The sequence below is a fragment of the Neovison vison genome, chromosome 12 (genome assembly GCF_020171115.1).
Source record: "Neovison vison isolate M4711 chromosome 12, ASM_NN_V1, whole genome shotgun sequence".
Lineage (NCBI taxonomy): Eukaryota > Metazoa > Chordata > Mammalia > Carnivora > Mustelidae > Neogale > Neogale vison.
Window position 1 is genome coordinate 81,381,469 of NC_058102.1, and position 25,997 is coordinate 81,407,465.

At 39.1% G+C, this 25,997-nt stretch overlaps 1 protein-coding gene across 1 annotated transcript in view; it reads right to left on the reverse strand.

Annotated features, from left to right (window-relative positions):
- NELL2 (neural EGFL like 2) overlaps positions 1-25,997 on the reverse strand; it is a 326,760-nt gene that overhangs the window by 136,837 nt on the left and 163,926 nt on the right. Inside the window, exon 14 of the mRNA XM_044227205.1 lies at positions 18,263-18,388. Coding sequence (XP_044083140.1) covers positions 18,263-18,388 — 126 coding nt within the window. The remainder of the gene's footprint in view (positions 1-18,262; positions 18,389-25,997) is intronic.

Sequence of the window (25,997 nt, forward strand, 5' to 3'; positions counted from 1 at the left end):
GGTTTCATGTAAATATGGTACATTTGAATTCATCAATGTCAAGCTTTTTCAAATATATGTGTTTGTTTTCCCCTGAATTTCAGTAAGGTTTCTATTGATAAATATTATCTGTATTCATTTTGGTGGGCTGGTTCTATTATATACATAAGGACATACAGACTTTGCAAAATTAAAAAAAAAAAGTTTATCTGTACTTTTAAAAAGCCTTAGAAGATGTTTAAAATAGATTAGAAACATGGGTAAGAGTTTCTACTTGAAAGAGTATCAATAAATTCACCAGAGAAAATATAACCTAATCAGGGAAATGTCTGAAAGGAAAAAGCAAACTAGGAAGGAATAATACCAGAAAAAACATTTGGGCTGAAAATGTCTCAAATGTGCATTTACTACTGATACAAAAGAAGATTCAGCTATTGATAGACTAGGAAGGCAGAAGCTAATGTGCAGAGATGAACAACCTCATTCTATTCCTCTCCTGGGATAATCTTGGAATAACACATTCAGGTCATTACGTTGCAGTACAAGGGAAAATACGGACACAAGAGGTTTGGTTTGGTAAAGAGCAATAAACATGAGCAAGGAGCTAGCAGGACCGACAGGGATACGAGTTCACCGTGTGGCATGTGACTGAGTTTAATTTTCGATAATGTATCTGAGAAATTCTAGACAATGGAGCTAAGAAATGACAAAGAGCCATGGCAGCCACCCCCTAGTATTTACAAGGCATACCCTGAACATCTCCTCACTTGGAACCAGGGAAGTGTGGCACCTGGACATAACAAAGGAGGAAAAGCCCCCATTGAATTCGGGCTCAGCTTTCTGGGGAGCTATTTGATCATCAGTCCTAGGAAGGCACTAATAAACCGGAAAGATATCCCATACTAGAGGAGATAAAGTGTACACATACACAAAATTCCATCTTCCCTCATATACTTTGTATTCCTTTATAACTCTTGATGTGACGTGTTTTTGATGCTCTTGGTAGTTAATCAACACATATTTTTTGAACAAATTAATGAACCCAGATATCTTCTGATACTCATTTAAATCTCAGAATTGTTCAGGGAACCTGGTGATGAGCAAAGCAGAACCAGGAGATATTTTCCCTGCCTTCAAGGAATTTACAGGAGCTAAGGAAAAATAGGCAAGAAGAAAAACACATGGAGAGGGTTTTGTGTATTATCTTCTGAAGGAGACACAGCAGGTAAAAGGTGGGGGAACCACAGGGCACACGGAAGAGGCTACTGAGAGTGGACATGCAAGGAATATTTAAGTTAAAACCTAAAAAATAAGGAAGAGCCAAATGTACAAAAGAAAAGGGAGGAAAGCATTTCAAGTAAAAGAGACAGGATATAGGACTGAAGAAGAAAGAGGTTTGGGATTTCTTCCAGGACATAAAAAGAGGGCAATGAGCTAAATATAAGAAGCAAGACACCGAGGAGATGGAGACAAGGTAGGAGAGGTGCTATTAAGAGGGTGCCTTAGACTTGGATAATGGGAGGGAGGCAGAGACAGCGGTCTGGGTTTGAAACTTTGAAAATGTAAACAAAGAACGTGTAGATAAATTGAGTGTAGAAGGAACAGGAATGTCCTCAATACCCATGGCTTTAGCAAAAGTGTGGTGGTTGCAGCCAAATTGGGTTAGATTGGGAGAGAACTGTTTCCCTACACTGAATTCCAATTGTTCTTCGGGTACAGTGATCTCTTCTATAGTTGAATAATACAATAGAATATCAAAGTATCTATTAGGTGTAAGGTATTTTACAGCTGTTGTTGTAGGCACTTCAAAAATGTAGTATTTTTAATCTTGACAATACCTTTATACAATAGGTATAATTTCTCCACTTTACCAGGAGACAAAGAGTCTCAGGGAGGTAGATTAAACTGGTTAGTAAGAGACAGGTTTCTTCATACACCCTTTACCTCCTAACTCCTAGCCCATGTTTCCCCCATATTTCTTTCCCCCTCATTTGCATCCATTCTTATAACTTTATACAAGCAAATGACCAGAGCACATTGTTTATAACTGTTTAGCAATTGTTTTGTCTTTTATTAAGTGATAAATGAATCTATCCCTACCTCCTGTCAGAGGTTATAAAGTCCCCAAAGGTATAGGTTTTACTTCTATTTGTATTATCCATAGCCCTAAGTACAATCTCCAAATAGCAGTTAATAATTTAAAAAACCACTATGCTAGCCACTGCTGTCAACTTCTTACATATGTATTAAACTCATCCAATCCTCACACTGAGAGTGAGGTAAGTATTACTTCTATTCCCAATCTATAGACGAGGAAACATAGGCACTGAGAGATAAGTCACTTGCTGAAGGTCATCCATTTAATAAGGTGCACAGTCAGGATTCAAACACAGGACGTCTTGCAGTGATGTGTGTGAACGATGCTATACTATCTACTGAGTATGAGGAAAAGAAGACAACTTGAGGAAAGAACCAGAGGAAAACTTGAATGGGTGTAGCTTAAAATCACTCTTTAACCATATAGTCAAAATACTACTGGGACATTTCATGATCTCCTCCCTGAGTGGTCCTACCCCTTAAAAGCTTACAAATGTGGGATGTTACTTAAGCTTCTTTCGTTTCAGTCCCTAAATAAGTAAAATGGGGATGGTAGTGGCATACTGATCTGCAAGATGGTTAATATGATTATATGAGAAAATGCGTATAAAGGGTGTAGCATTGTGTCCTGCATACAGTAAACATAAATGTTAGCTCTTGTATTAGCACCTATTATGTACAGGTGCTCAATAGTTAGTCATTTAATGAACGCCTGGCTTTATCAATTCTGCTGGAGAGGACATATCGAAGTGCAATAGCACACACCCACTCTAGAAAGAAGATGAGGCTATTAGAAACCAAAACCATTCAGGAAAGTGCCAAGGAATGGGTAGCAGTGTCCCCTACCCGACTCTACTTGGCACAGTCTCTGATATATAACCGAATAGACATATCCATACTCTGGGGACAATTTTACTTTCCTTAAAATGATGGGGGTAAAAATAGCCAAATGTTATTTCCTCTTCTTATATGAATGGGGTTTCCTCACTTACAATAATTGAGAATTTGAGCAAGTTACTCAACTTCTCCCAGAAGCAGCTTTCTCAGCTATCCAGCTGGGATACCTGTAGCTTTTTTTTTTTTTTTTTTAAAGATTTTATTTATTTATTTATTTGACAGAGAGAAATCACAAGTAGATGGAGAGGCAGGCAGAGAGAGAGAGAGGGAAGCAGGCTCCCTGCTGAGCAGAGAGCCCGATGCGGGACTCGATCCCAGGACCCTGAGATCATGACCTGAGCCGAAGGCAGCGGCTTAACCCACTGAGCCACCCAGGCGCCCCTGGGATACCTGTAGCTTAGGGTTATGTTAATTAGTTATCTAGCACAAGGGAAGAATTCACCAGATGATAGCTATACACTCCAACTCTAAGACCAATGTTGTCCAAACCTAAGACTAACCCTTGAATTCTATGAAGAAACAACTTCTGAAAAGATAAAAATGCACTGATCAGGTGAATGCTTTAGCCAACTGCTTGTGTGTTTTCATTCTAATAGAGATAGGATATCAATTTTAATTAATCAATTAATTAATTAATTATGAAATTCACCAAGTCTTACTCTCTGGAGATGGGGATGAAAAAGATATAAAGGCTGTCTTCAAGTAACATGTAATTTAATGGGAGAAGAGAGATGTGTAAACTACAAAACCACTAAACCAAATAGATTTAATTAAGAGCTATAGAAATGCAGATGAAAAAATCTACTGAAAATGTCACACTGTGAATTGAAAGGTAAATACTAAATCCACTTGAGCTTCATGCTCTTAACTGATAAATAACTCACATTTCCTAATGAGAAGACTCAAAGGTACTTCATACAAGTGAGACCATGTTTACTGAGGCATAGAAGGTGAGTAGCATTTCAATAAGTAAAGAAAAATGTTAAAAAAAAAAAAAAGGCTGTTTATGCCAGTAAAAACCACATCCACAAAGACATTCTCAGAGAACGGTATCATAAAACCTACCAAAAGAAAACAAGAGGAGTCTGAAAATCTAATTGAATAAAATAAAGGTAGCACTGTTAGGAGGTTACTGAGAAACACTATTTTTAATTGGTTGTCCCATTACTGTGTGACACTCAGTGTGGCTGGAAGGTGGGGGGGGGGGCACCTGCTGCTCCTGGATTCAGGCCATACAGCTGCTCAGTGTTCTTCGCTGAGACTAGAAGGGAGCAGGAGAGTCGGCTGCACAGGTCACTATATTCGGATTTAACCCCACTGCGTGGAGGAGCTGGGCAGAAGCAAACAGGAAGGTTATAGGGCTCGATGCTAAGACTTACACACGGTAGGGAATTGAAGTCTTCTTCTAGATCACTTCAGGGCTCATTCTCTATTGAATTCTTGCAAAGTGGAATACAGTTTGAATTGAAGTGCTAAAATCTCCAATGATCAGAAGTCAGTTACCTCCTACTCCCCTTCTTCCTCCAAATCCCCCCAAAAGCTAAGACTTTTAGTTCACCCAGTTTGAGAATGGGGTCAGAGTCAATTATACTGGCATCTATATTATAGTGTGTCGCTTATCAAGTTTTGCATTGTATTATTGTACCTTAGCAAGTTCCACTATAATAGTTTTGCAAAACAGAAGCTGCCTGTGGTTTATAGAAGGGGGTAGTTGGACATGAAGCTGAAAGGCAGACTGCTTTGCTAAGCTATGTAAATGTTGATCTGTGGGCATCGAGAAGTCACTGAAACTTCTAGAGAGGGAAATGATTACACTGAACACGAAGGTAGAGCCATTGATAAAGTTAAGGTCAAAATGAGGCAAAAAATTACACACAGTGAGGCTGTCAGTAGAATACCTAAAATGTCCAGATAAAAAACAATGAAGATTTGAACAGAGAAAGTGACATAATAATTATAATGCCAACTTACATTTTTAGAATGCTTTGAAAGGTTTTTAGCATTCTATTATTTATAGTCTTACTACAGAAAGCCACACCAACCAAGCAGACTAAGGAGTAAGGACAATGTAGATTCTTTCCTTCTCACTTCATCTTTCTTCATCTCTCATTACCTCTCACCACATCTCATCATCATCTCTCATCATTATCTCTACTTTTTAAAAAAGATTTTATTTATTTGAGAAAGAGAGACAGAGAGATAGTGAGAGAGAGCCCGAGCCAGGAAGAGAGGGAGAAGCAGGCTCCTGATGTGGGGCTGGATCCTGGGATCCTGGGATCACAACCTGAGCCAAAGGCAGATGCTAAACCAATTGAGCCACAAAGGTGCCCCCCCCCTTTTTTCTTTTCTTTTCTTTCCTTTTTTTTTTCAAGTAGGCTTCATGCTGGGCATGGAGCCAAACACAGGGGTTGAACCCGTGGGGTTTGAACTCACAACCCAAAGATCAAGACCTGAGATGATACCAAGAGTTGGACACTTAACTGACTGAGCCACCTGGGTGTCCTTCACGATTATCTCTCATCATTATCATCTCTTCTCTCTCTCCTTCTCCTGCCTCCCCACCCCCATCCAGCATCTCAACTGCTTCTCTATTCTGGAAACAACATCCACTGTGTGAATCTAGGTGAGAAGCAGGGCACCTCTCCCACTATGGAAGCCAAAAGAAGGCAAGACATCTTCTCCCCCCGCCCAGCTCCTGCCACTTGGCAAATACATGGCCATGTGACGTACACGAAAACAACTACATGCTCCTGCCCAGGAATTTCGAGCATAGAATGGGTGATGAGATCACTAGCATTCATTTTCAGTGCTCACTGAATGTGAACATGTGTCCTCACATGGCATCCTGCAGTGGCCCCCAGCAGCAGGGGTGACGTGGTATGATCTCCCCTTCCTGAGAAAACTGTTACAGTGCAGAAGATTCCAGAGATGCCTTGGTCTCTGTACATTTTCAGACTGCTCTTTCAGCTCTGTATGTATCTTTTGAGCCCCTTACGTGTTTCTAGGAAATCCCTTGAAGCTGAAGACAGCCAAATTTTTCCTATTACTTGCAACTAAAAGCCGTGACTACACATAAACAAGTCATATTTTTCCCCTGTTTGCTGACAGGACTCGGAGATTCCGAAACGCTGGGAGCTGTCTGTGATCACAAGGGCAGGGGGCAGACAGCTGCACAGGGCTCTTGAACCCATGCACTATTAGTTGTTTATCAATGGGTTCATCAGATTCTGCACAGAAATGTGGAAAGCTTTACTACTAGAGGAGGGTCAGACAATACCACAAATGTAATGTGTGCAAACAGAAGCCAAACAAAATCAAAAGCATAACTAATACCAGCCAAGCTAAGGCCTACAGCCCCAGGCCCAGCTCCTCCAGCAGAAGACTCACAAACAGTAACATGTCTTCTTTCATGGATGAACTCACAGTGAAGCCCCACAAACTGAATCTAAATGTTGTATTCCCTTTGATGATTACATTCTGCGTAATATGCTGCCACCTCCTTACAAGACACTGACTGCTGCCCCTTCTGAGAGATACCACATCTATCAAAGAACACACAAACCCTTCGAAAACAACATTCGGTATTCAACAGCTTTATTTCCATGGACTTTTCCAAGTTTATCAACAAATTATATGCATTTTTGGTCCAACCGATTTGTTCTGCTATCAACTTTGCCATAAACTAAAATTTTTAGGAGTTTTAAATAATTAGCCAAGTATCTGACACTACACTAGAATGGCACAAAAGTTCTTCGTGTGACATTACAATTTAAGTTTATTATAATTTAATTTCACAAGGAAAATCAATACAGATGAGTTCCAAATTTATTGATGTGTCCGATGGTTCTTCTGGGGTTTATATCAACATGACATGGATTTAGTAGGATCATGACTCATAGAAAAGATGAAACTTTGACATTATTTCTTTATTAAAACATCCATGGCTTAAGATGACCATAGTTATGCTCACCTTAATACTATAAATCATAGGTTCCACACTAAAAATACTCTTAATTCATGAGTCAGACAAAGTAAATGGCTGAGGCAGAGTGGCTGTGAGAATTCTGGTATTCAAACACGAGTTTCCTTACTGGAACTGCTGAGTCTAAGTGACTGGGAGGCAAGGGGAACTGGAGAGGCCTTCTTCTACGAGGGCTGCAGTGATACGGATCCAGAATTAATGGAGAACAATCTGGGAATCTGGCTGGAAATCCAGATTTTCACAATGAAATCTTTTGTCTGGTTAAATGTTGAGCCATTAAAATGTTAAGCCATTAAAAGTTCAATGTGCTGTCCCTGAAAGCCAACTGTGGCCCATTAAGTCTCTATTTTGTGACTCAGATATAGCCTTGCTGGCATGGATCATTCCTGAACAAAAAGGTCATTCTCAACAACCCTTCATTCATCCAGAGGGTCTATGGCAGGAGAACCCTCCAATAACCACCTAAGCCTACAAAATATTTTTAAAAGAGTGCTTTCAAAATTATTATCTGTGAATTTCTTCATATTAAAAAGTTCAAAATCTTTTAAAAAGAAGACAGATGAGAAATATACTACATCATCATTTGATTTACTGTGTTTGGGGTAAATGCATCGTCTATTGCTGCATAATTTTTTGTGTTTATATGGATGTTTGTGTTCATTAGGAGCAGACTAGGAAAATGTTTTAAAAATAATGAGCATCCTTAACTTTTACACCAAAACCAAATACGAAAAAAGCAACTCAACCATTAAATACTTTAATGTGAGGAATTAGGAGATGAATATGAACTAGATTCCCACCTTCCCCAACAGACTATCACTTCATCTCCCCCACAAACACCAAACTTACCCTAGAATTAATTTGAATTATTGCTCCTCAACAACTGGGGAAGAGATGGGAACTGAGAATCATTTCAAAACAGTTTGGGACTACCTAACAGAGTTAGCTAGCAATAATAGTGTGTTAGTTTTCTTTGTTACTGTAACAAGGTATTCTAAATCAGCAGCTTGAAACAAAATAAATTCATTACTTTATACTTCTATAGGTCAGAGGTCTGACAGAGGTCTATCGGGCTAAAATCAAGACGTCCACAAGGCTGCTTTCCTTTCTGGTGGTTCTGTTTTCTGCCTTTTCAGCTTCTAGAGCCTGTTCCTCTAGAGGCTGCTCCTGCCCATGGTCCTCTCTCCATCTCCCAAGCCGGTCGTGTTGTAACTCTCTGACCATTATTCCTAGTCACATCTTCCTCTGACAACCGTCATGAAAGTTCTTTTGGAAGGACTCATGTGATTATATTGAGCCCACCCAGATAATACAGGATAATCTCCTCATTTCATGGTCTTTAACCTTAATTAGGTCTGCAAAGTCCCTTTTGCCATGTTAGGCAATGTATTCACAGGCTTCTGGGGATTCAGATGTGGACATCTTGGAGGGCCATTATTCTGCTTACCACAAATAGGAACATAATAACACCACCTACTTATAACTGCTTACTCTGTTCCAGCCGTCACACTCATTACTTGGCATACTGCATCTCATTTAATTCTAAAAACAACGGATAAGGTATGGAATATCATCCCACTCTAAAGATAAAGAAACAGACTAAGAGGTTAGACAAGTTGCTCAAGATCACAGCCAGTAGATAACAGAACAAGGACTCAAATGTAAGAGGCTTGAATGAGCTAGTATCTGGCAGCTAACATGCCACAAAATGTTCATGGAGAAGAGGGGTCTAAGGAGATTATGATTTGATTTGGATCAACTAATGTGAGTGGTCCTGTGGACAGCTTATCCATTTCCCATCTTGTTTTGTTGCTGTTGCATTTCATAACATTTAAGAGACATGTGTATGCACATCTATTGTATAAAAATACCGCAGGTAGCAACTTAATGGTTATGATTTTGTTCTAGAAAAATTCGAAAATCAGCTCTCATCAGGCCACACTGAAAATTTACTCTAATAGAGTTCCAGGAACACCAGAAAACCATTCTGTCATCTTTGAAATGAAATAGCGTATCACCTTGATTCTAGGTCTGCACTGATCATTAGAAGTATCAATTTAATAAACAAGTTTTGGGCAAAAAGGAAAAATAACATAAAAGAAAGAATAAATCACGGAGTCTTCAACATACATCTCAATTAGAATGTGCACAGACTGAGTGAAATGTTTCAGAAACTGTAAAATGTGTCTTTGAATTTTCTACAGGATTTCCTGGCTCTATCTCTTACAATTCCATTCACACTCAACTTGCTATTATACAAGAACCTATACTTTTGTACCTACTCTTCCTCCATCCTGAAATGCTGTCTCTCACTTCTTCCTCTCCTGAAATGTCTGTTCATCCTTAAAAAACCTCAATTTAAATGTCATATGGAGATGCCTGCCTGTATCTAGGCATAAGCCCGATTACTCACTGCCTCTTCTGGGCTCTGCATAGATGTCTGCATCCTTCTTTGTTACAGAATGTACCACAATGTACTATAGGGACTCATTTATACTATCTCCATCTATCAGATTGGACAATAACCCTACCATGGACTCATATCAAAGTTTGGGTATAAAGAAAACCAAAAGGAATGTGTGACATCTCATGAGTTTTTCACAATCACTTACCCACAAGTTTTTATGTGACACATCTTTATTCCTCTCTCTCTCTCCCCTTATTCCTAACCTGGTGCTCTTACCAATATTTAGCTGAAGTGGGTAAGCCAACTATAATATTCAATGTCTGTAGTAGGCAGCCTTTAAGGATAGTCCCTAGTGATCTCCACCTCCAGATATATATGCCTTTGTGTAATCCTCTTCCTTTAGTATGAGCCCACCTAGTGATTTGCTTCTAGCTGATTTGCAATGGCAAAGGTAATAGGATGTCACTTACTGGCTTTGATGAGGCCCACGGCCATGATGGAAAGGCCCACAAGGTAACTGAGAGCAACCTCCAGGCAAGAGCCAGTAAGGAATGGATTAAACCAACAATTACACACGTGAGCTTGGAGAAAATCCTTCCCAGCCTGGTAGACACCTTGATGGCAGCCTTATGAGAGGTCCTGAAGCAGAGAACTATAATAGCAGAGGACCCGTTCCATGCCCAGATCCCTGACCCACAGACATTGTGAGGCACCATATGGCTATTATTTCAAGCTGCCAAAATTTGGGGGTTGTTTGTTATGCAGCAGTAGATAACTAATACAGTGTTATTCCCCTTGATAAAACAACTTTGAGTAAAAGGAATCTTCATAAATGGTATCAGAAGTTTTATGAAGAAAGTACCAAGACTAAAACAGGTGGCAACAGACAATAAAAGTACTGTTCAACCAGTCAGTGTGGCTCTCCCTCCCCGCAGCCGAAGCACACAGGAGGGAGAGTGTTCTCAACTTGAGAGAAGAAACTCCCCCTCTGAGCCCAACCCCATGACTGTATATGACCGTGCCTCCTGGACCAGGAAGAAAGGGAGAGCACCAAGACAAGGCAATGTCATCAGGTGATCACACACCCACTGAGATTAGATCAGCAGCAGAACTAGAACATGAACTCTGTTTCACGGAGCACTGGAACAATGAGGAGGCAGAAGGAGAGCCAAACTTTCACACCGGCTAATATGTCAAAGCCAACAATCAGACAGGGAAATGAAAGGTGTCTGTTGAACTTCAACTCTGACAATACTGTCCTCCACAGGTGTCTGTTGCTAAGACACCGCTATTATTACATTCCTGGCATGTATAATCTTTTTATTCCCCCATGTGAGTTTTTGACTCTGTGCTTTTCATACAGAAAATCTGAAAATAAAACTCAAATAATACATCTATTTGGGACAAAGGTGAATTAGGGTTTCTTGACTAACCGAGGGAAAGCAGGTGAGGCTGGCTAACGAGGCAGCTCCCGGCCTCTCAGCGCTAAGGTGAGCTTGCACAGAGGCAAGCTTGTGGAGCTGCTTCCCCTTGAGTGCTCTGATGATCAAATCATGGCCAGGGTGGGGGCCAGACATGGACCCAATGGCTGCACTGAGGGGCTGCATAAAGGTTCCAGCAAGCCTGGAAACTGCTACATTGGAGCTTCGATGCTTCCCCTACTCACTGACAGATTCAGATAGCACAGACTCCTTTCCAAGCTTTTCATCTTTAAAAAGGCAATTCGGCTCCCGGAGCCTTTGAGCCTGTTCCATTTTGAGCCGACTGCTAATTGTATGCATGCACATATGTGTTTCAGAAAAAAGATAAGCACATTGCCTTGGCCTCCTCACTAACTGCACAGACATGACTCACTTCTGTTCTCTGCAACTTCTCTAAACGTGGCCTGAAGTTTTCCGAACATTAACCCTTCCTGGTAACCACACTCCGCATTCTTCTAGAGATGTTTTCTGGATTACGTTAGCTTCACATTGCCTTTTACTACTACTTCTTTGAGTTCTGGGGCTTCGTATTTTCATTTGCTTTTGTGATCATGTTTATATTTTCAAAAAATTTCTCAATAACAACTACACACCTTAATCATATATGCTGAACCACAGGAAATGAATAAGGTATCTTATAGCATTAGGGGCCATATTTTAATTTTAAAACCTAAAGTTGTCCGATTTTCATATTTTGTGAAATACACAATTTTATCATATTTTACAATGGCGAGGAAAAGAAAATTTTAGAGTGGTTGTTCGTAAAAATGCAGAAATCCTTCCCAATAGCCACGGCGACTAGTAGCCAGATGGTAGGACTGGCTGATTGCTGATTGTGATTCTTTAGAAAAGAAATTCACGTAGAATCAGCCGAGCTCAGAAAATGTGCTGTGCTTGAGAACTGAGCAGACTCACTAATTATTCAGAGGTCATATTCTGTACTCTAGGCAGATCAGTATCCTCACAGGGCCCCTGGATGCATCTAGGCAGCCCCAGAGCACCCCAATCTCATGCTCATTAGCAAGAGCAATAGGAAGTATGAAAAACCCACCTCCAGAAGGAGTTTCCTAACTTCCAGAGAGAGTGGCACTTAGTTATATCAAGGTTTCTCTTTTCTTTTTTAAGCCCCCTTTCACAGTTACATAAGTACAACTGAACAAACAAGAACACTTGAAATGCACCTGCCCCAGCAAAGCTATGTATTTTTCTGAAAAATAATAACTCATTCGAAAAGTAACCAGACAAAAGTGCCCAGCTGAAAAGGTCCCAGGGAAATAAGAACTCTCCTCAGAGGATAGCTTGTCTAATCAAAACTCGAACAATGACAATGATGGTAGCTAACGTTTATTAAAGGTTTCTTCTGTGCAAGGCATTTTACTAAAGATAAAGTGCCAAGGCATTTTACAACCAAAATAACCTTGTTTATTTAGAATTTTTTTGTGTGAATGCTGATATGCATATTTTTCACTTCCTGTTTTTTATCATTGTTCTCTCTGCTCTCTGCTTCTCCGCCCACCCCCATCCTCTCTGCCATTGTCTCCACTATCTTATTCCCTTTACTATTTATATACCACTAATTATCATCATACACACACAGTGAATTATCTGTCTTGTTCTGTACTTATGATTTTGATAAATCCATCCAGAGCTATTTTTAAATAGCTGATAATGAGTTATTGTCCATTCATTCAATAAATTACCAGCTCCAATTTAAATTCTTTTTGGAGGAATACAGAATATAAGAGAATACAGTGCTGCCTTTCCAAAATATCATCTCTTTGAAAACTTTAAGCTATTGACCCTTTCTAGCATTGCTTGATAGGGAACTTTAAAGAAACACGCATGCACACCGCACACAATCTATTTGAGGAAAAGGTTCCCATGGGTTACAACTGACTTAAAATCTGCTCCAGCAGCACAATAGTAAATCTTTCTCTGTAACCTTCTGTGCATGACAATAGTATCCAAGACTCTTTAAAATGCTAGGAAACTGATAGTAAAAAAGACAAATGAAGAAAACTTAATATCATCATAAAATTCATGACTCTTTCTCCATAATCACACAACTAAACAAGCCTGACAAACAGGATGGTAGTTAATGATTTAAAAAAAAAAAAATCAGTATTGACCATGTTAGAGAAAAAGAAGGAACTACAAAACTACAACAATAAGATCATAAAATGTAAGCACTAGGAGTATCCAAAGCTCTAAAATTTAAGTACTTTCAGAAGTAAAATTCTTTGGGGAACACCAGAGGAAGCTCTTTGTTTGACAACAAAAACGAAGTGTCTAGAAAAATTCTTTTTCCTTACACACTTTCTGGACATTCTGTGATAGGGAACATGGACCAAAGCCGCATCAGAAGCTTCCTGAGTAACAGAAGCAGTCGGGGTCAGAAGAAAGCCTATGGAGGAGGCATCAGGATAGCATAATTTGAGGGGCCCCAAGTAATCCCCTCTGTCATGTCTGCTGAGGACTAAAATTTTACCATTGGAGAATCATTCTGCTATGTTCATCTAAGAAAAGGTTTCTGAGAAGAGAAAGGAGGAGGAAGAATGGGGGGCAGTGGATCTTACTGAGAAAGCCAAAGACCAATAAAAGGACACAGGACACCATAAAAAGTGAGAGAAGGCATCACTACACAGGGCCTAAAGGAAACTTGAAGAAGAAAAGGGAAAGTTTGAAAAAAGGAAGTATACCTTTTATAATTTCGATCAGCTAACTCTAAAGCAGGATTTCTCACCCTTGGCACCACTGACATTTGGGTCATATAATTCTTTGTTATGGGGAGCTAGCTTGTAGTGAATGTCCTGAGCAGATGAAGATGAATAACTCAGTTGGAAAGTAACCAGAGAAAAGCTCCCAGATAAAAGGATCCTAGGAAAGTAGGATCCTCAAGAGGACATTTCCTTAAGAGGGCATTTCCTCAAGAGGAGAACTAGCCTCATAATAATAATAATAATACAGGATGTTTAGCAGGATCTCTGGACCTTACCCACCAGATTCCAGTAGCAACTCCCTTCCCCACTGTTGTGGTAACCAAAATGTCTTCAGACAGTGTCAAATGAACTCTGGCAGATAAGAGGGCAAAACTGCCTTCATTGGACAACCCCTGTCCTAAAGGATCAATTTTCTCCCTAAGCTGAGCAAGACCTCTTCCATCCCTTCTCCCAGTTTGCCCTTCTGTTCCCATTTGACACAACAGTGGCAAGATTGCAACCTCATCAACCGAAAGAAGAATCAGAATTCCATTTTTAAATTCTAATAATCAGAACAGAGAGAGCAGGAAGATCTGACACGAATGCCTTTCACTCAGAATATTGTTATCCTTTGATAATTCCACAATTCTTGGATTCTGCCTTTGTTTCCAGAGATGTTTTATTCTTTGTCCATTACACAAGGCCAGTTCCAGGAAGTGACGTCCAGTAAAACTCAAAAAGATTTGCCCAATTCAATTAATGCTTATATGAGTGGACCAAAGAAGCCATTAGTCCATGTCAGTAACCAAGAAACTTTGTCATCATAAAAATTAAGTTATTTTTACAATTAGAGATACTGAAGAGTGGGCTTCTAACATCTTGGCTCATGTGACCCAAACTCTTTTCCTTCTCTTCTCTCTCTTCTCCTTTGTCTTTTTCTCCATTTCCCTCTTTCTTTCCCTCCCTTCTTTCCTCACTCCCTCCCTCTTTCTTTCCTTCTATGAGAATAGGCAAGAATGTGAAAAGGAAGATTATAAAGCATTAATTAGAAAAATAAATAAATAACACCTCACTGAAAGGAAAGTTATATTAATGGGTTTAGAAGAGCTTAAACCGCTACATCATTTGTGCCACTGAGTCATTAGTGTGACTGTATAATAGAGTCAGAGGCCCAGAAAATGGTGATTTATATTTCTTCTACCGACTTCTAATTCAGAATTATTATTATAAGATCTGTAGGGGAAAATTCCTCTTGGAATTGAAGCTAATGAACTGAAACAATCTATAGAAAGGCAGTTTAATTACTGAACATTATAAATTAAATGCTGTATTTCTATATAAAATATGAGTCTATTTCTATATAAAATATGGTCACAAACTAAACCCATGGTGCATAATATGAGAACGAAGAATAAGTAAGCTTATCTTTTGCCCCCTTTTTGCCCCTTTCTGCCTCTCACTAACTGTATGGACATCGGTCAGGCAATTAATTTCTGTGAGCCTCAGTTTTCCCACTTGAGAAAGTTAGGTGATTGGACTAGATTATCTTTAAGAATTCTTCCATCTCCAGGGCGCCTGGGTGGCTCAGTGGGTTAAGCCTCAGGTCATGATCTCAGGGTCCTGGGATCGAGTCCTGCATCGGGCTCTCTGCTCAGCAGGAAGCCTGCTTCCTCCTCTCTCTCTCTGCCTACTTGAGATCTCTCTCTGTCAAATAAACAAATAAAATCTTTAAAAAAAAAAAAAAGAATTCTTCCATCTCCAGCTTTATGATCATGGGGAAAACATAACTCAAACTTTCTGAAACTGAAAGAAAAAAAATAACCTATGCAATTCTACCAGCTAAGAAGGTAATTACAATGCAGCATATGTGATTTCTATGCGAGAGCTACAGGGTTATAAAAGCAAAAAAACTTCTTTTATTGATCAAAACTCTTGACTATAAGGTAACATGTTATCGCTCTTAGATTCTTCTTTAAATTAGAAGGATTCCTTTCCAGGCAGGGCAAGCAAGTTTGAGAGTCTGCTGGGTTCCACGCTGAGAATGTCAGATATGTTACAGCAGAGGGCTCTTCAACAGGAAGGAAGGGCAGGGATCCAGAAGCAAAATAAATTCACAACTCCAAGAGCTCAGCCACAAACATCAGGGAATGGCTCTGCAGTGGTGTCCTGACATTCATTCTGGAAGGCCTCCCACTGGGTATCTGTTTCTAAATTCATGGAAAATAAATCCCAATCTTTATCGGAGAAATAGGGTCCAACTCTTTCTTAACGGGAGCTCTTTGAAGAGGTATGGTCTAGATACCCTCAGCTGTAAGGCAAACCCCCATCAGAGGAGTCATTTCTTTGAACCTTTGGTACAGATGCTAACATTAAAGTGTGCAGGGAGAGACTCAAAGACGGAGAGTTTAAGCACTCATTTCCTCTTATAGGGACCCTGAATACATGCTGACCTTGGATGGTCTAACATAAAAAGTTTTGTCAAAGATTGCCTTTGGACTACAAAATAAGATCCACTCCTATTTCCTAGGAAATCCAACTTTCACATATGGATGTAAATTCTAAAATTTGTAGACCTCCGCACAGTATACTGAAAATGTAAGGGCAAGAAATCCTTTAAGTGGAAGCATAGAAATATTGGTGCTAGCTGGAAATGCTGGTGCATCATTAAGGAAATATATTCCATCACCTGCTAGATCTTGAAATTCTTGGCTCTGTTTCTTTAGGCACAAAAATCATGGTCTGAACAGCTTTTCTTAAAATGATCTTGGCCTTCATTGGCCTTCCTACAAAGGGATACTTCATTTATATCATTAGATACTTTGGAATCTTAATGGAAAATTCTCCCTAAGTAATCAGAAACAAATAGTCATTTGCGGGATTTTATTTGGAAGGAAAATACACTGGGAGAGGTAAAGCCAAAGCAGGAGCTGCTCTGTGAGGGATGATGGCTCAGGTATTTCTTGGATTTACAGCCAACAGATAGGCTTGGAATGGAAATGAAGCACTTGAAAATACCCTGCCCGAAAGAAACACCCCTCATTCACAGTAGGCCCAATTATGTGTCATGTATTCTTACTTATAAGCTCAAACACTTTTTAAGAATGTAAGAAAAACAAAAAGAATCAGTAGGAAGTAAAAAATGCACAAAGTTTTTTAAGGCTTTCATGCCAAGGAATCAGCAGAACTCCTTGAAAACTGCTAGAACTCTTTTTTTTAATGAGCACATCTTGAAATGTCACTCTGGGATGCAGTGGTTTTGTTATGATTTTTGTTGTTGTTGTTAACAAAATTGGCGCTCAGAATTATCAATATTACCAGTAATAGAGCAAACTGTGTATTTTATACTGCATGTATTTATTGAGATTTGTCATTAATGTTCTTTTTTTGTTGTTGTTGGAAAAATATCTCTGCAGACCTCCTTCAAGAAACTCTGCCCCTCAGTGTAATTAAGTTTTGTCTAAAGAAAAAGTGCATAATTGGTCCCATAATGTGAAAACGTTTAGAATAAACTGACAAAAAAAGCAACAACTTATAAATCCACTGGCAACTCTGTATTGAATACACCTTTGGTTATTCTCCACAGATTGGAAGGTCACTCACTTCTCATTATTCTTTATGCCCAACATTTCGTTTTTATATAAATACCATATTTGAATTTAGAGGAAGGACCTGTTCTTTGCTCTCATAAACAAGATATCAAGTAGTACACACTATGCTCGCTGTAATGGAAACTTAGGAGAATGCTCTCTAATATAAAGGCATAAGGTGACACTTTTATTATAGAGTCATATTTTTATTGGAGTGTTATAGAGTCTTTTTCCCTGAAAACCTCTAAGTATTATTTGTACATCTATCTGAAAAAATTATAAAGTTGGAGGTAGAGTAGAAAGTGACAAGAATAATATTTTTAAGTGCTCTCTGGTTTTATGATTCCACATGTTTTTCTAAAATTTATTTATTTTTAAGATTCTTATATTTAAAAAAAAAAAAAGGAAATCCAAAGAAATGTCTTATTTCACACCCACATTTCCTCAAACCCTATAGTCTTCAAGCTACTCATCTAGCACTATTTTCTTTTATATTCCACAGGTAGGAACTCAAAGAATATTAAGTGAATAGGTTGTCTTATCCCAGGACCAACTTTAGACATTACTGACGCTCAAGATATCTGGACTCTGGATGGTACTGAGGAGAATGATAGTTCATAAAACAAACATAACCAAAACTTCTTTGATGTACTCAGCTGCATTTCCCAGAGGCATGAAGGAACTCGATTCTCTTTAATATTCCCACTTCCTAGGACTCCAAGAATCTATTTCTGAAAACATCACATTATTTATGTTATTCTTCCTCTATGCAAAAATCTCCTGCCATATAAAGAAAATATTATTTAAGTGTTGTTTCTTCCATTTGCCTAGAATTCACATAAGTTTTGAGTATAAATACTGTTTGAGTATACAGTTAGCATAATATGAATTTGGTTCTCTAGTTTTTCTCCTAACAGGGAGTCTAAAACTTACCCAGAGCAAGCAGGTATTCCTTTCCTTAGAACAAATTCAGAATTAACTATCAAATCAAGGAGATAGGCTTTTCCTTGTGACTTGTTTATTCTAAGGGAGTACTTATGGCATACTTGCCGAAAAAATTAGAGTTCAAAGGAACTTCTAAAAGTAAATTTAAGGCATAGGAATATTTTATTTCATAAACAGTCACGGTTTACCTGTACATGAATAATCATCAATTCTGATGTATCCAGTTTTGCAGATGCACATGAAAGAACCCGGGGTGTTAACGCACATCGTATTCTCACGGCAGTAATGGCGCCCTTCAGCACACTCATCAATGTCTGTGAAGATAGAGGAGGACAAAGGGGTCAACAGTGGCCGATATTCTAGAGTTTCTCTACAGTTTTCTTTGGTGGAGAGAGGGCAATAGTTTCCAACTGAAAAGCATTTTTTTAAAGTATTCAAAAACTCTCCTTCAATAGGAATGTTTGATGTTCAAATGACAGAAACCATAAATTTTTTTCCCCAACAGCTCTTGATGGAATTTCAAAGATGTCTGTATATTTCAACTTGCAACATTCTAAATATATTTAGAAACTTTCAGTGCATTCATCTATCTGTGTTTGATAAAATGGATCAGGGTGTTACCAATCTGGCTACCTTAGAGTCTTAAAATCTTCAAACTCTGAGTCTATCATATATTGTTTCTTGATTCACTGGCTATTCTGCTATATACTTGAGGAGACCCTAAGAGATAAATAAAATATTCACATATGCCACAACTTGAATAAATTCAGTTAAAGACATGAAACCCATAACGTGTAGTTTATTAGAGATACTACTGTCTGAACCAGGATGTGTCTGAACAGAGACAAAATTATAACGTAGAGGCCTGACATAAATGAGAAACTGTAAAATAGTAATAAGTTGGCATATTGAACTTCCATGGCAATCCATACACACCAAGTTTTGAGTGTAAGCCCATGGTAAGCTGTAACAGGTACTAGAACTAACTGGGAAGAAGAATTTTTACAATAGACTGTCTCCATTATATAGCACCTCTGTGCAGGAACATAAACTATTTTACAAATATTTTGTCATTGTGAAATACTCTTTATAAAGGGCCTTAATGCACTGGCAAGGCATGGTATTTCTCCTCCAGAAGTCTGTGTTCTCAAATCCTTGTGGCGAATCCACAAAGTAGTAATGCTCTCGTTTGTACTATTAAGAGAAATGGATCAATTTTAGGAGACAGTCAGGTGATCCACCACTAAAGAAGTCATGCTCTTCCGATACCTCAACTACGTTCCCAGTCCTGAGAGTATCACGAGAATTAATTGATAGAATCTCAGAAAATTATAGTTTAGAGCTGAAGGAACCTTGACAATCATTTAAGCTAACTACTCATTCTACAGATGAAAAAAAATGAAGGGAAAACGAGACTTGATTTTCTATTCAACTTCTAAATGAAAGGTAACACAGTAAATTACAAACCTCTTAGCATACAAAACTCTTCCGGGGCATGGCCCTGACTTTTTTGGCTTTATAGCCTAAGACCGCACCCCTTCCTCCCTGAGTTCTGGTCACACGGAGCTTCTGATCAGTTCTCAGACGGACCATGCTCTCTCATATCTGCCTGCCTCTGTACACAATGTCCTCTCTATTCCATCTTTCGCTATCACCAGCATTATTGGATCTTGCCCACCACTGGATTATCCTTCAAGAATCTGTTTAAACATCTCTCTGTGAGAACATCCCCAATGAAGTAAAATGCTCTCTATGCAACACTCTCTTGGAACTTGGTGTTTCCACTGCAGATTCACCCACTGTACCTTTATTAACTTTTGCAGGCTTCTTCTCTCCAAGAAGCCTTATATACTCCTGCAGGGTAGAGATGATCTGTTCGTGTCTCTTAACTCTAGCTGCACAGCATATTCATCTGGGATGCTTTTTAACAACATTGGGTCTTGCTCCAACTCCCAAACCCCCATTCCAAATCTGATTTAACTATCTGTAGTGGAACACAGGCAACATTTTTTTTTTTTTTTAACAACTTCTTTTTAAAATCTTCTCCATGATGAGTCTAATGCAGGGATCAGCAAAATAGTTCAATAAAGAACTAGATTGTAAATATTTTAGGCTTTGGGGCTTACAGGATCTCTGTTGCAACTTTAGCTCTGATGTTCTAGCATGAAAGCAACTGTAGGCAAATGTAAATAAATGAGCCTGGCGTTATTTCAATAAAATTTTATTTACAAAAACAGAACTTGAAACAGATTTGGCCTGCAGGCCACAGTGCGATGACCCCTGGCCAAATGCATAAGCAGCGTTAAGAATCCCTAAGTTTGTAATTCATTTTTGTATTCACAATACCTCATAGGGTGTCTAGGATATTACGGGGTCAATAAATGCTGCAGAATGAATGAATAAATGCTTCAAGGCTGGTTTGAGGAAGAGCTAAGAATAGATCTCAGATTATCTGACTCCCAGTGTAATATACTTCTCATGATATCATGCTACTTCGAAATGTTTGCACTGGTCTGCAAGGAAAGTATCACATTCAATTACAGTATAAAAATCAAACTAGAGGCACCCTGGGGGAATATGATGAAAACTCATTTGCTTCCAGGGTCTTAAGATAATAATAGGAATCATATAGGATAATTAATGTGCTCAGCGGGATCAATGGTCTTTAACCCTGATCTTCTGGGAGAGTGCTGCAGAGAAGTGAAAGTTACTGAAAGCCACTGCAGGAGTCCCCTGGGCTTTAAGCTTGTGAACTGGAGGGATGGCCATGAAGAAGTTCACACATGCAATGGTATGAAGAATTTACCTTTGGGGAAGAAAGAGCCAAGAATAATGAACTCAACTCAGTGGAGACCCCTTGGTTATAAGAGGGGAGAGTTACTGAGTACACTGTGTGTGGCCTCTCCTCAAAACAAGACTAGTTCCTAGTGGGAGACCAAGGTCCTGGTAGAATCAAGGATGTAACTTCAGTGCCTTGGGCAGGACTGAGTCCCAAGTGGTGCAAGCACTACAGAAGACACTGTCCCTCTTTCCAAACAGTATGCTAGAGGAAGAAGCCCACCTCTGTAGAGTGGCCACCAAACCTGGCAAACCCAACTCATAAGCACATGAAGCATAAGGAATGAGAACTTTGAGAGTACTAAAGTCCTATGAGAAGAGAGAGGGTGATTTCTGTTAATGGACCCTATTTATAGCCAAAGTTATCAGATAGTTTGGTTTATAAGATAAATAGGGCTATCTTATGAAAGGGTACATGAGCCTAAATACTGTCTCTAATAGTCGTGTGGTGGGGCTACATCTCACACTGTTGGGAGACACTGGCCAGTCCCATTTTCTTTTGTAGATTTTACCCTTGAAGCTAGCAAAAGGTCGGAGAAAACACAATGTAGGGTCATAAAGCAAAACAAGGAAATCTATTTGGTGTGAGGCCTTTAAGAACTTGAATGGTTTGGATCACAAGAAATAACTGGATTCATGACCCAGAGATATGAAGTATCAGAAACAGTATTGGGGGGGAGGAGTAAAAATACAAAAAATATAAGTACAACACTCTATACCTGGTTGTCAGTTGCCTTTTTAAATTTCTCATGCCCCATTTTCAGAAAAGGAAGTCCCCAAAGAGCCTTCTTTAAAACCACAAAGCTACATAAATGTCATTTCTACTTGTACGTGAGGATAATCACAGGCCCCAAATGGCACGACTGAGAAATGATCTGGCAGAAAATCATGTTCAAACTTATTCCAGGGTGTATTTTTGTTTGAAATCCCAATTCAAAAACTTAATGTCAAATTCTCACAACTCAGTTCAATTCTCGGCATGTTTACTGAATCTTCAATGCCCAAGTTCCTTTACTGGGATTTCAGTCGTATTGAAGACCCTGAGCCAAAGAACCACAGTCCTAGGTGGAGAGTACCAGGGATGGCATTTGCTGCCATAGAACTTTCTACCAGGCAGAGAGAATTGCACAAAGTTGGAAAGAGCTGCCGCAGAAGGTAGCTTCTGCCAAGAGGAAGCATTCAAGCACAGCTTGGACATGCTGTAGAGATTCATGCGGAGGGCACACTGCTCAGCCACGTGGCTTTTAACAATCCGTCCAAAATTCAGTACAAACACAGTTAAAGCATAGGTCTGGCCTTCAAAGGACTTACAATCCTTCTAAATACTATCATTACCAGACACACAGGAGCCTTCTATGCGTTAAGCCTGCACTCTAGGGAATAGTTTCTCTAAGAGAGGCTCACAGTTCCTTGAAAACAGAGGACTGCATGGTCAGGTACTGTTTTCAGGACCATTACATTACTATTCTTCTTCCATCTCCCTCCTTAAAACTTTCACCATGTAATGAGGAAATTACAGGCTCTGAAATATCTAGTCATGTTTTTAAAATGCTCACTCATAATTCAACAAGCATATAATGCCAACACAACACGTCTGAGTGCTGCATTAGGCAACAAAGATAAATTCCCGCTGAAGAAGTAACGCTTAGACAATAATGCTAGGAAGTGATACACACTATATAATAAGGGAAACACAGTGCATTAAATTGGGAGCAACCACCTTCTTTGACACAGTGTGTTTTCTGTTCAGAGCTTATCAATGCAGAACAAATTTGGGAATTTATACTTGGTGATATAAATAATTTCATAAGTCTTCCCTCTCCCAACTTTAGGAGCTCATAATGAAATTAAGAAGCCAGGATACAACAGGAATAACAGCATAAGGTCCTATATACCAAGTGCCAGAAAAGAACAGGATGGAAAAGAAAAGAAGAGAAGGAAAGGGAAGAGAAAAGAAGGGAAGGGAAGAGAAGGGAAGGGAAGGAAGGGAAGGGAAGGAAAGAGAAGAGAAGAGAAGAAGGTACTCACTACCAGGACCGATGTTCAGAGGAAAGCTGGTGACTAAGAGCAGGGACAACAAAGGACAGTTTGCTGGTTGGTGTGGCAGGGCACGAGGTAGATTTTAAAGAAATAGATTTAAAGGGACAGACTTGCACAGAGAAGGAGGGGCCTGCCACAAAACAGTTTCCTGTCAAACAGAGATGCTCAAAGATGAGAGAGAGGACTGTAGACATTGGAGTCTAGTGTAGGCAGTGTAGGCAGCAAAGACATGAAACACTGAGGAACAATGAATATTCTATTTGGCTGGAGTTCATGCAGGAAATAAAACAGAAATACAGCTATGGGAGAGGAGACACAACGGGAATGCACTTAAATCTCCAACAAACACTAGAAAGGTATCTTCCTTGCTGTGATATGGAAACAGGAAAGCATTTGGAAGGAGGTGAGGAGGGGAAGTGGCTTAGAAAAATAAATCTCATGAGAGTTGGTAGAATGGAGCAATTGTGGAGCTGATGAGAGAGGTGCAATCCGGTGAGGAGGTGTTCATTAAATTAGGTGAGGAGAAGTTCATTAAATTAAACTAACCTCTAGCCCCAGTTTCTCCACATTACTTATCAGTGTCTGAAAATATCCTATTAAGTTGTTTGTTGGTATGTCTGCTGTCTCTTTCTAGTGGAATATAAGATTCAGGAGGGTAGGGACCTTGTTCCAGGAGAATGGCTGGCTTTCCCTAAAAATCTGCTGGATGAATCCATGAATCCTTCCATGGCGTTTCATTGAGAAGGAGAAAGGGTAAGTATCCTAATTCACACTGGCTTGACCTGGAGCTCCACTTGGCAGAGCGAATCCTTTGTCTTCCTAGTACCTTGCCCAGGCATTCACTTCAACATGAGGTTTTTGTAAAAACAGTGAACATAAACCTCTGTGGTAAAATACAGTCTTGCAGGGGGAAGAACACTGCAGTGGGAATAAAGGCGGCGGGATTCTAGTCTTTGGTCCTATGATAAGCCTGAAAGGCGTTTCATCTCTCTGGACATTAATTTCATCATCTATGAAAACAAAGGTTAGAGGTTTCCACGTCATTACCAGCCCTCATACTTTACAATTCTAACAGAGACCACAATTTGTACGGTTGCAGGGGAGAATCTGATTCTCCAGGATTTTACAGGATACACGGTTGTACTCCAACAAACTTAAAAAGCATAATAAGTAAACTGTGTTTCTTATACTTGAACAATCTGTCTTGCCCCAAGATAATTCAAGCTGATCTATTTTAGAAACAGGAACTTATAAATTTATAAATTCCCTTTTATCCTATCTGAAAGCTGTGGCTGACTTTGTAATTATTCAGAATCATAGATTTCTAGACCTGAAAGGAACTACAAAAATCATCTAACCTAACTGCAGTCGTTTACAATTAAAGACATGGGAGGCACAGAAATGCCAAAGACAAATTAAGAAGGTGGCAGGAATCAGACTGTGAAACTTTCATGAGCCACATTAAAAAATCTGAACTTAATTCTATATGAAATGGGAAAGGTTTTAGGAGAGGGTTCCTTGGATCAGATCTGGGTTTTTGGAAGATCCATTCAGCACAAGTTTATACAGTTAATGAGCGGAAATCAGAATGACAACACTGTTTCCAGACCCCAAATCCTACATTAATGTTGCTTTTGACCTATAGAGTCATCTCCTCGGAGACGATCCTTGGAGACAGTGGGCACTCTGGTATGATGTCCCCCTCTCCTGCGGGCTCCTGCCACACAAACTGGCTATAACCCCCCCCCATCTTATGCTTTGTATGTCACTGATGCCATTTTTAAAAAAATAGTATATTTCTAAGGCTTCGGCATTTTATCTCAATTATAATCCTGTAAAAGGATTATATTAGCATGTTAATGAACACTAACGCTTTATTGCTCAGCCAATAAAATCCTGAAGTCATGCAGTCAACAGCAAGGACTCTATATACTGAAGATGAACACACATCGGTATGGGTTAGAATTGCTAAGTCTTGGCCCACCAGCTGTGAAAAACTGGCTTGGCAAAGTTGGCAAAGAGATCAATGACTTAATTCATAAACCAGGAAAAAGCCTAAGTTCTGAGAAATATAATTCTGGAAAGAGATTTGAGAATAACATTTGGGAAGATAAGAGAATTTTTGAAAATAAAAAAAAATTTGCAAGTATAAGTAGGCTGCTCAGTAAAAATCAGTAAAGAATAAATTAAAATGTCATTTACAAATAGGCTAACATTAAAAGGAATTGCAAGCAATCCTATTTTGAAGTCAGTGGCATTAACAAGTTTGTTTACCAAATATTAATTTTTATGTATTAAAAACTGTATCACGCACTACTGAAAAACATAATTTTTTGATACCTTAAAATAAAAACCATACATTTTCTTCATTTACCTTTTTAAATTCATTCATTGTAAATTGTATAGTACATTCCTCAAGAGTAAAAACTTTAGCATTATATCATTGTTCTTGCTACTTTTAATAGGATACATTATTCCTAGCTTTAGGATTCCTGCATTTAAAACAGATATACATGGAGACATGCAGTAGGAAAATTTGAGACAGGGCTGAGAGTGGATCATGAAATTATACCTGTGGGAAAAGGTGAGATCACCTGGAACACTAAGGGGCTGAGGAAACAAAAACATGAGTAGTTTATCCACATAAGTAATATTTACTGAATTCTAACTATTTTCCAAGGTATTAACGGCAACACCAATGGCATGGCCTTGAAGAAAACAGATGTGGTTTCTGTCTTTGCAGAATAATGGTCCTTCTCAAAGACAAGTAATAATTTTTAAAAATGCTGTGGGAATTTGAGAAGGATAGTGTACCTGGAACAAAATGTGGCACTCCAAATCCTACAGGCAAGGCAAGACTTTCAAGAGGATATGACATCTACGCAGAGGACTAAAGGAGAAGTTGAGTTAGCCAAGTGAGTTGGGAAAAATGAGAGCATTTCAACAAGAGAACTATGCTGGAAAGTGAGAAAATCTCGTATATTCAAAGAATAGCAAAACATTAAATGTGGTTAATGAAGTAAGCAGGAGCTATTTTGTGTGTAG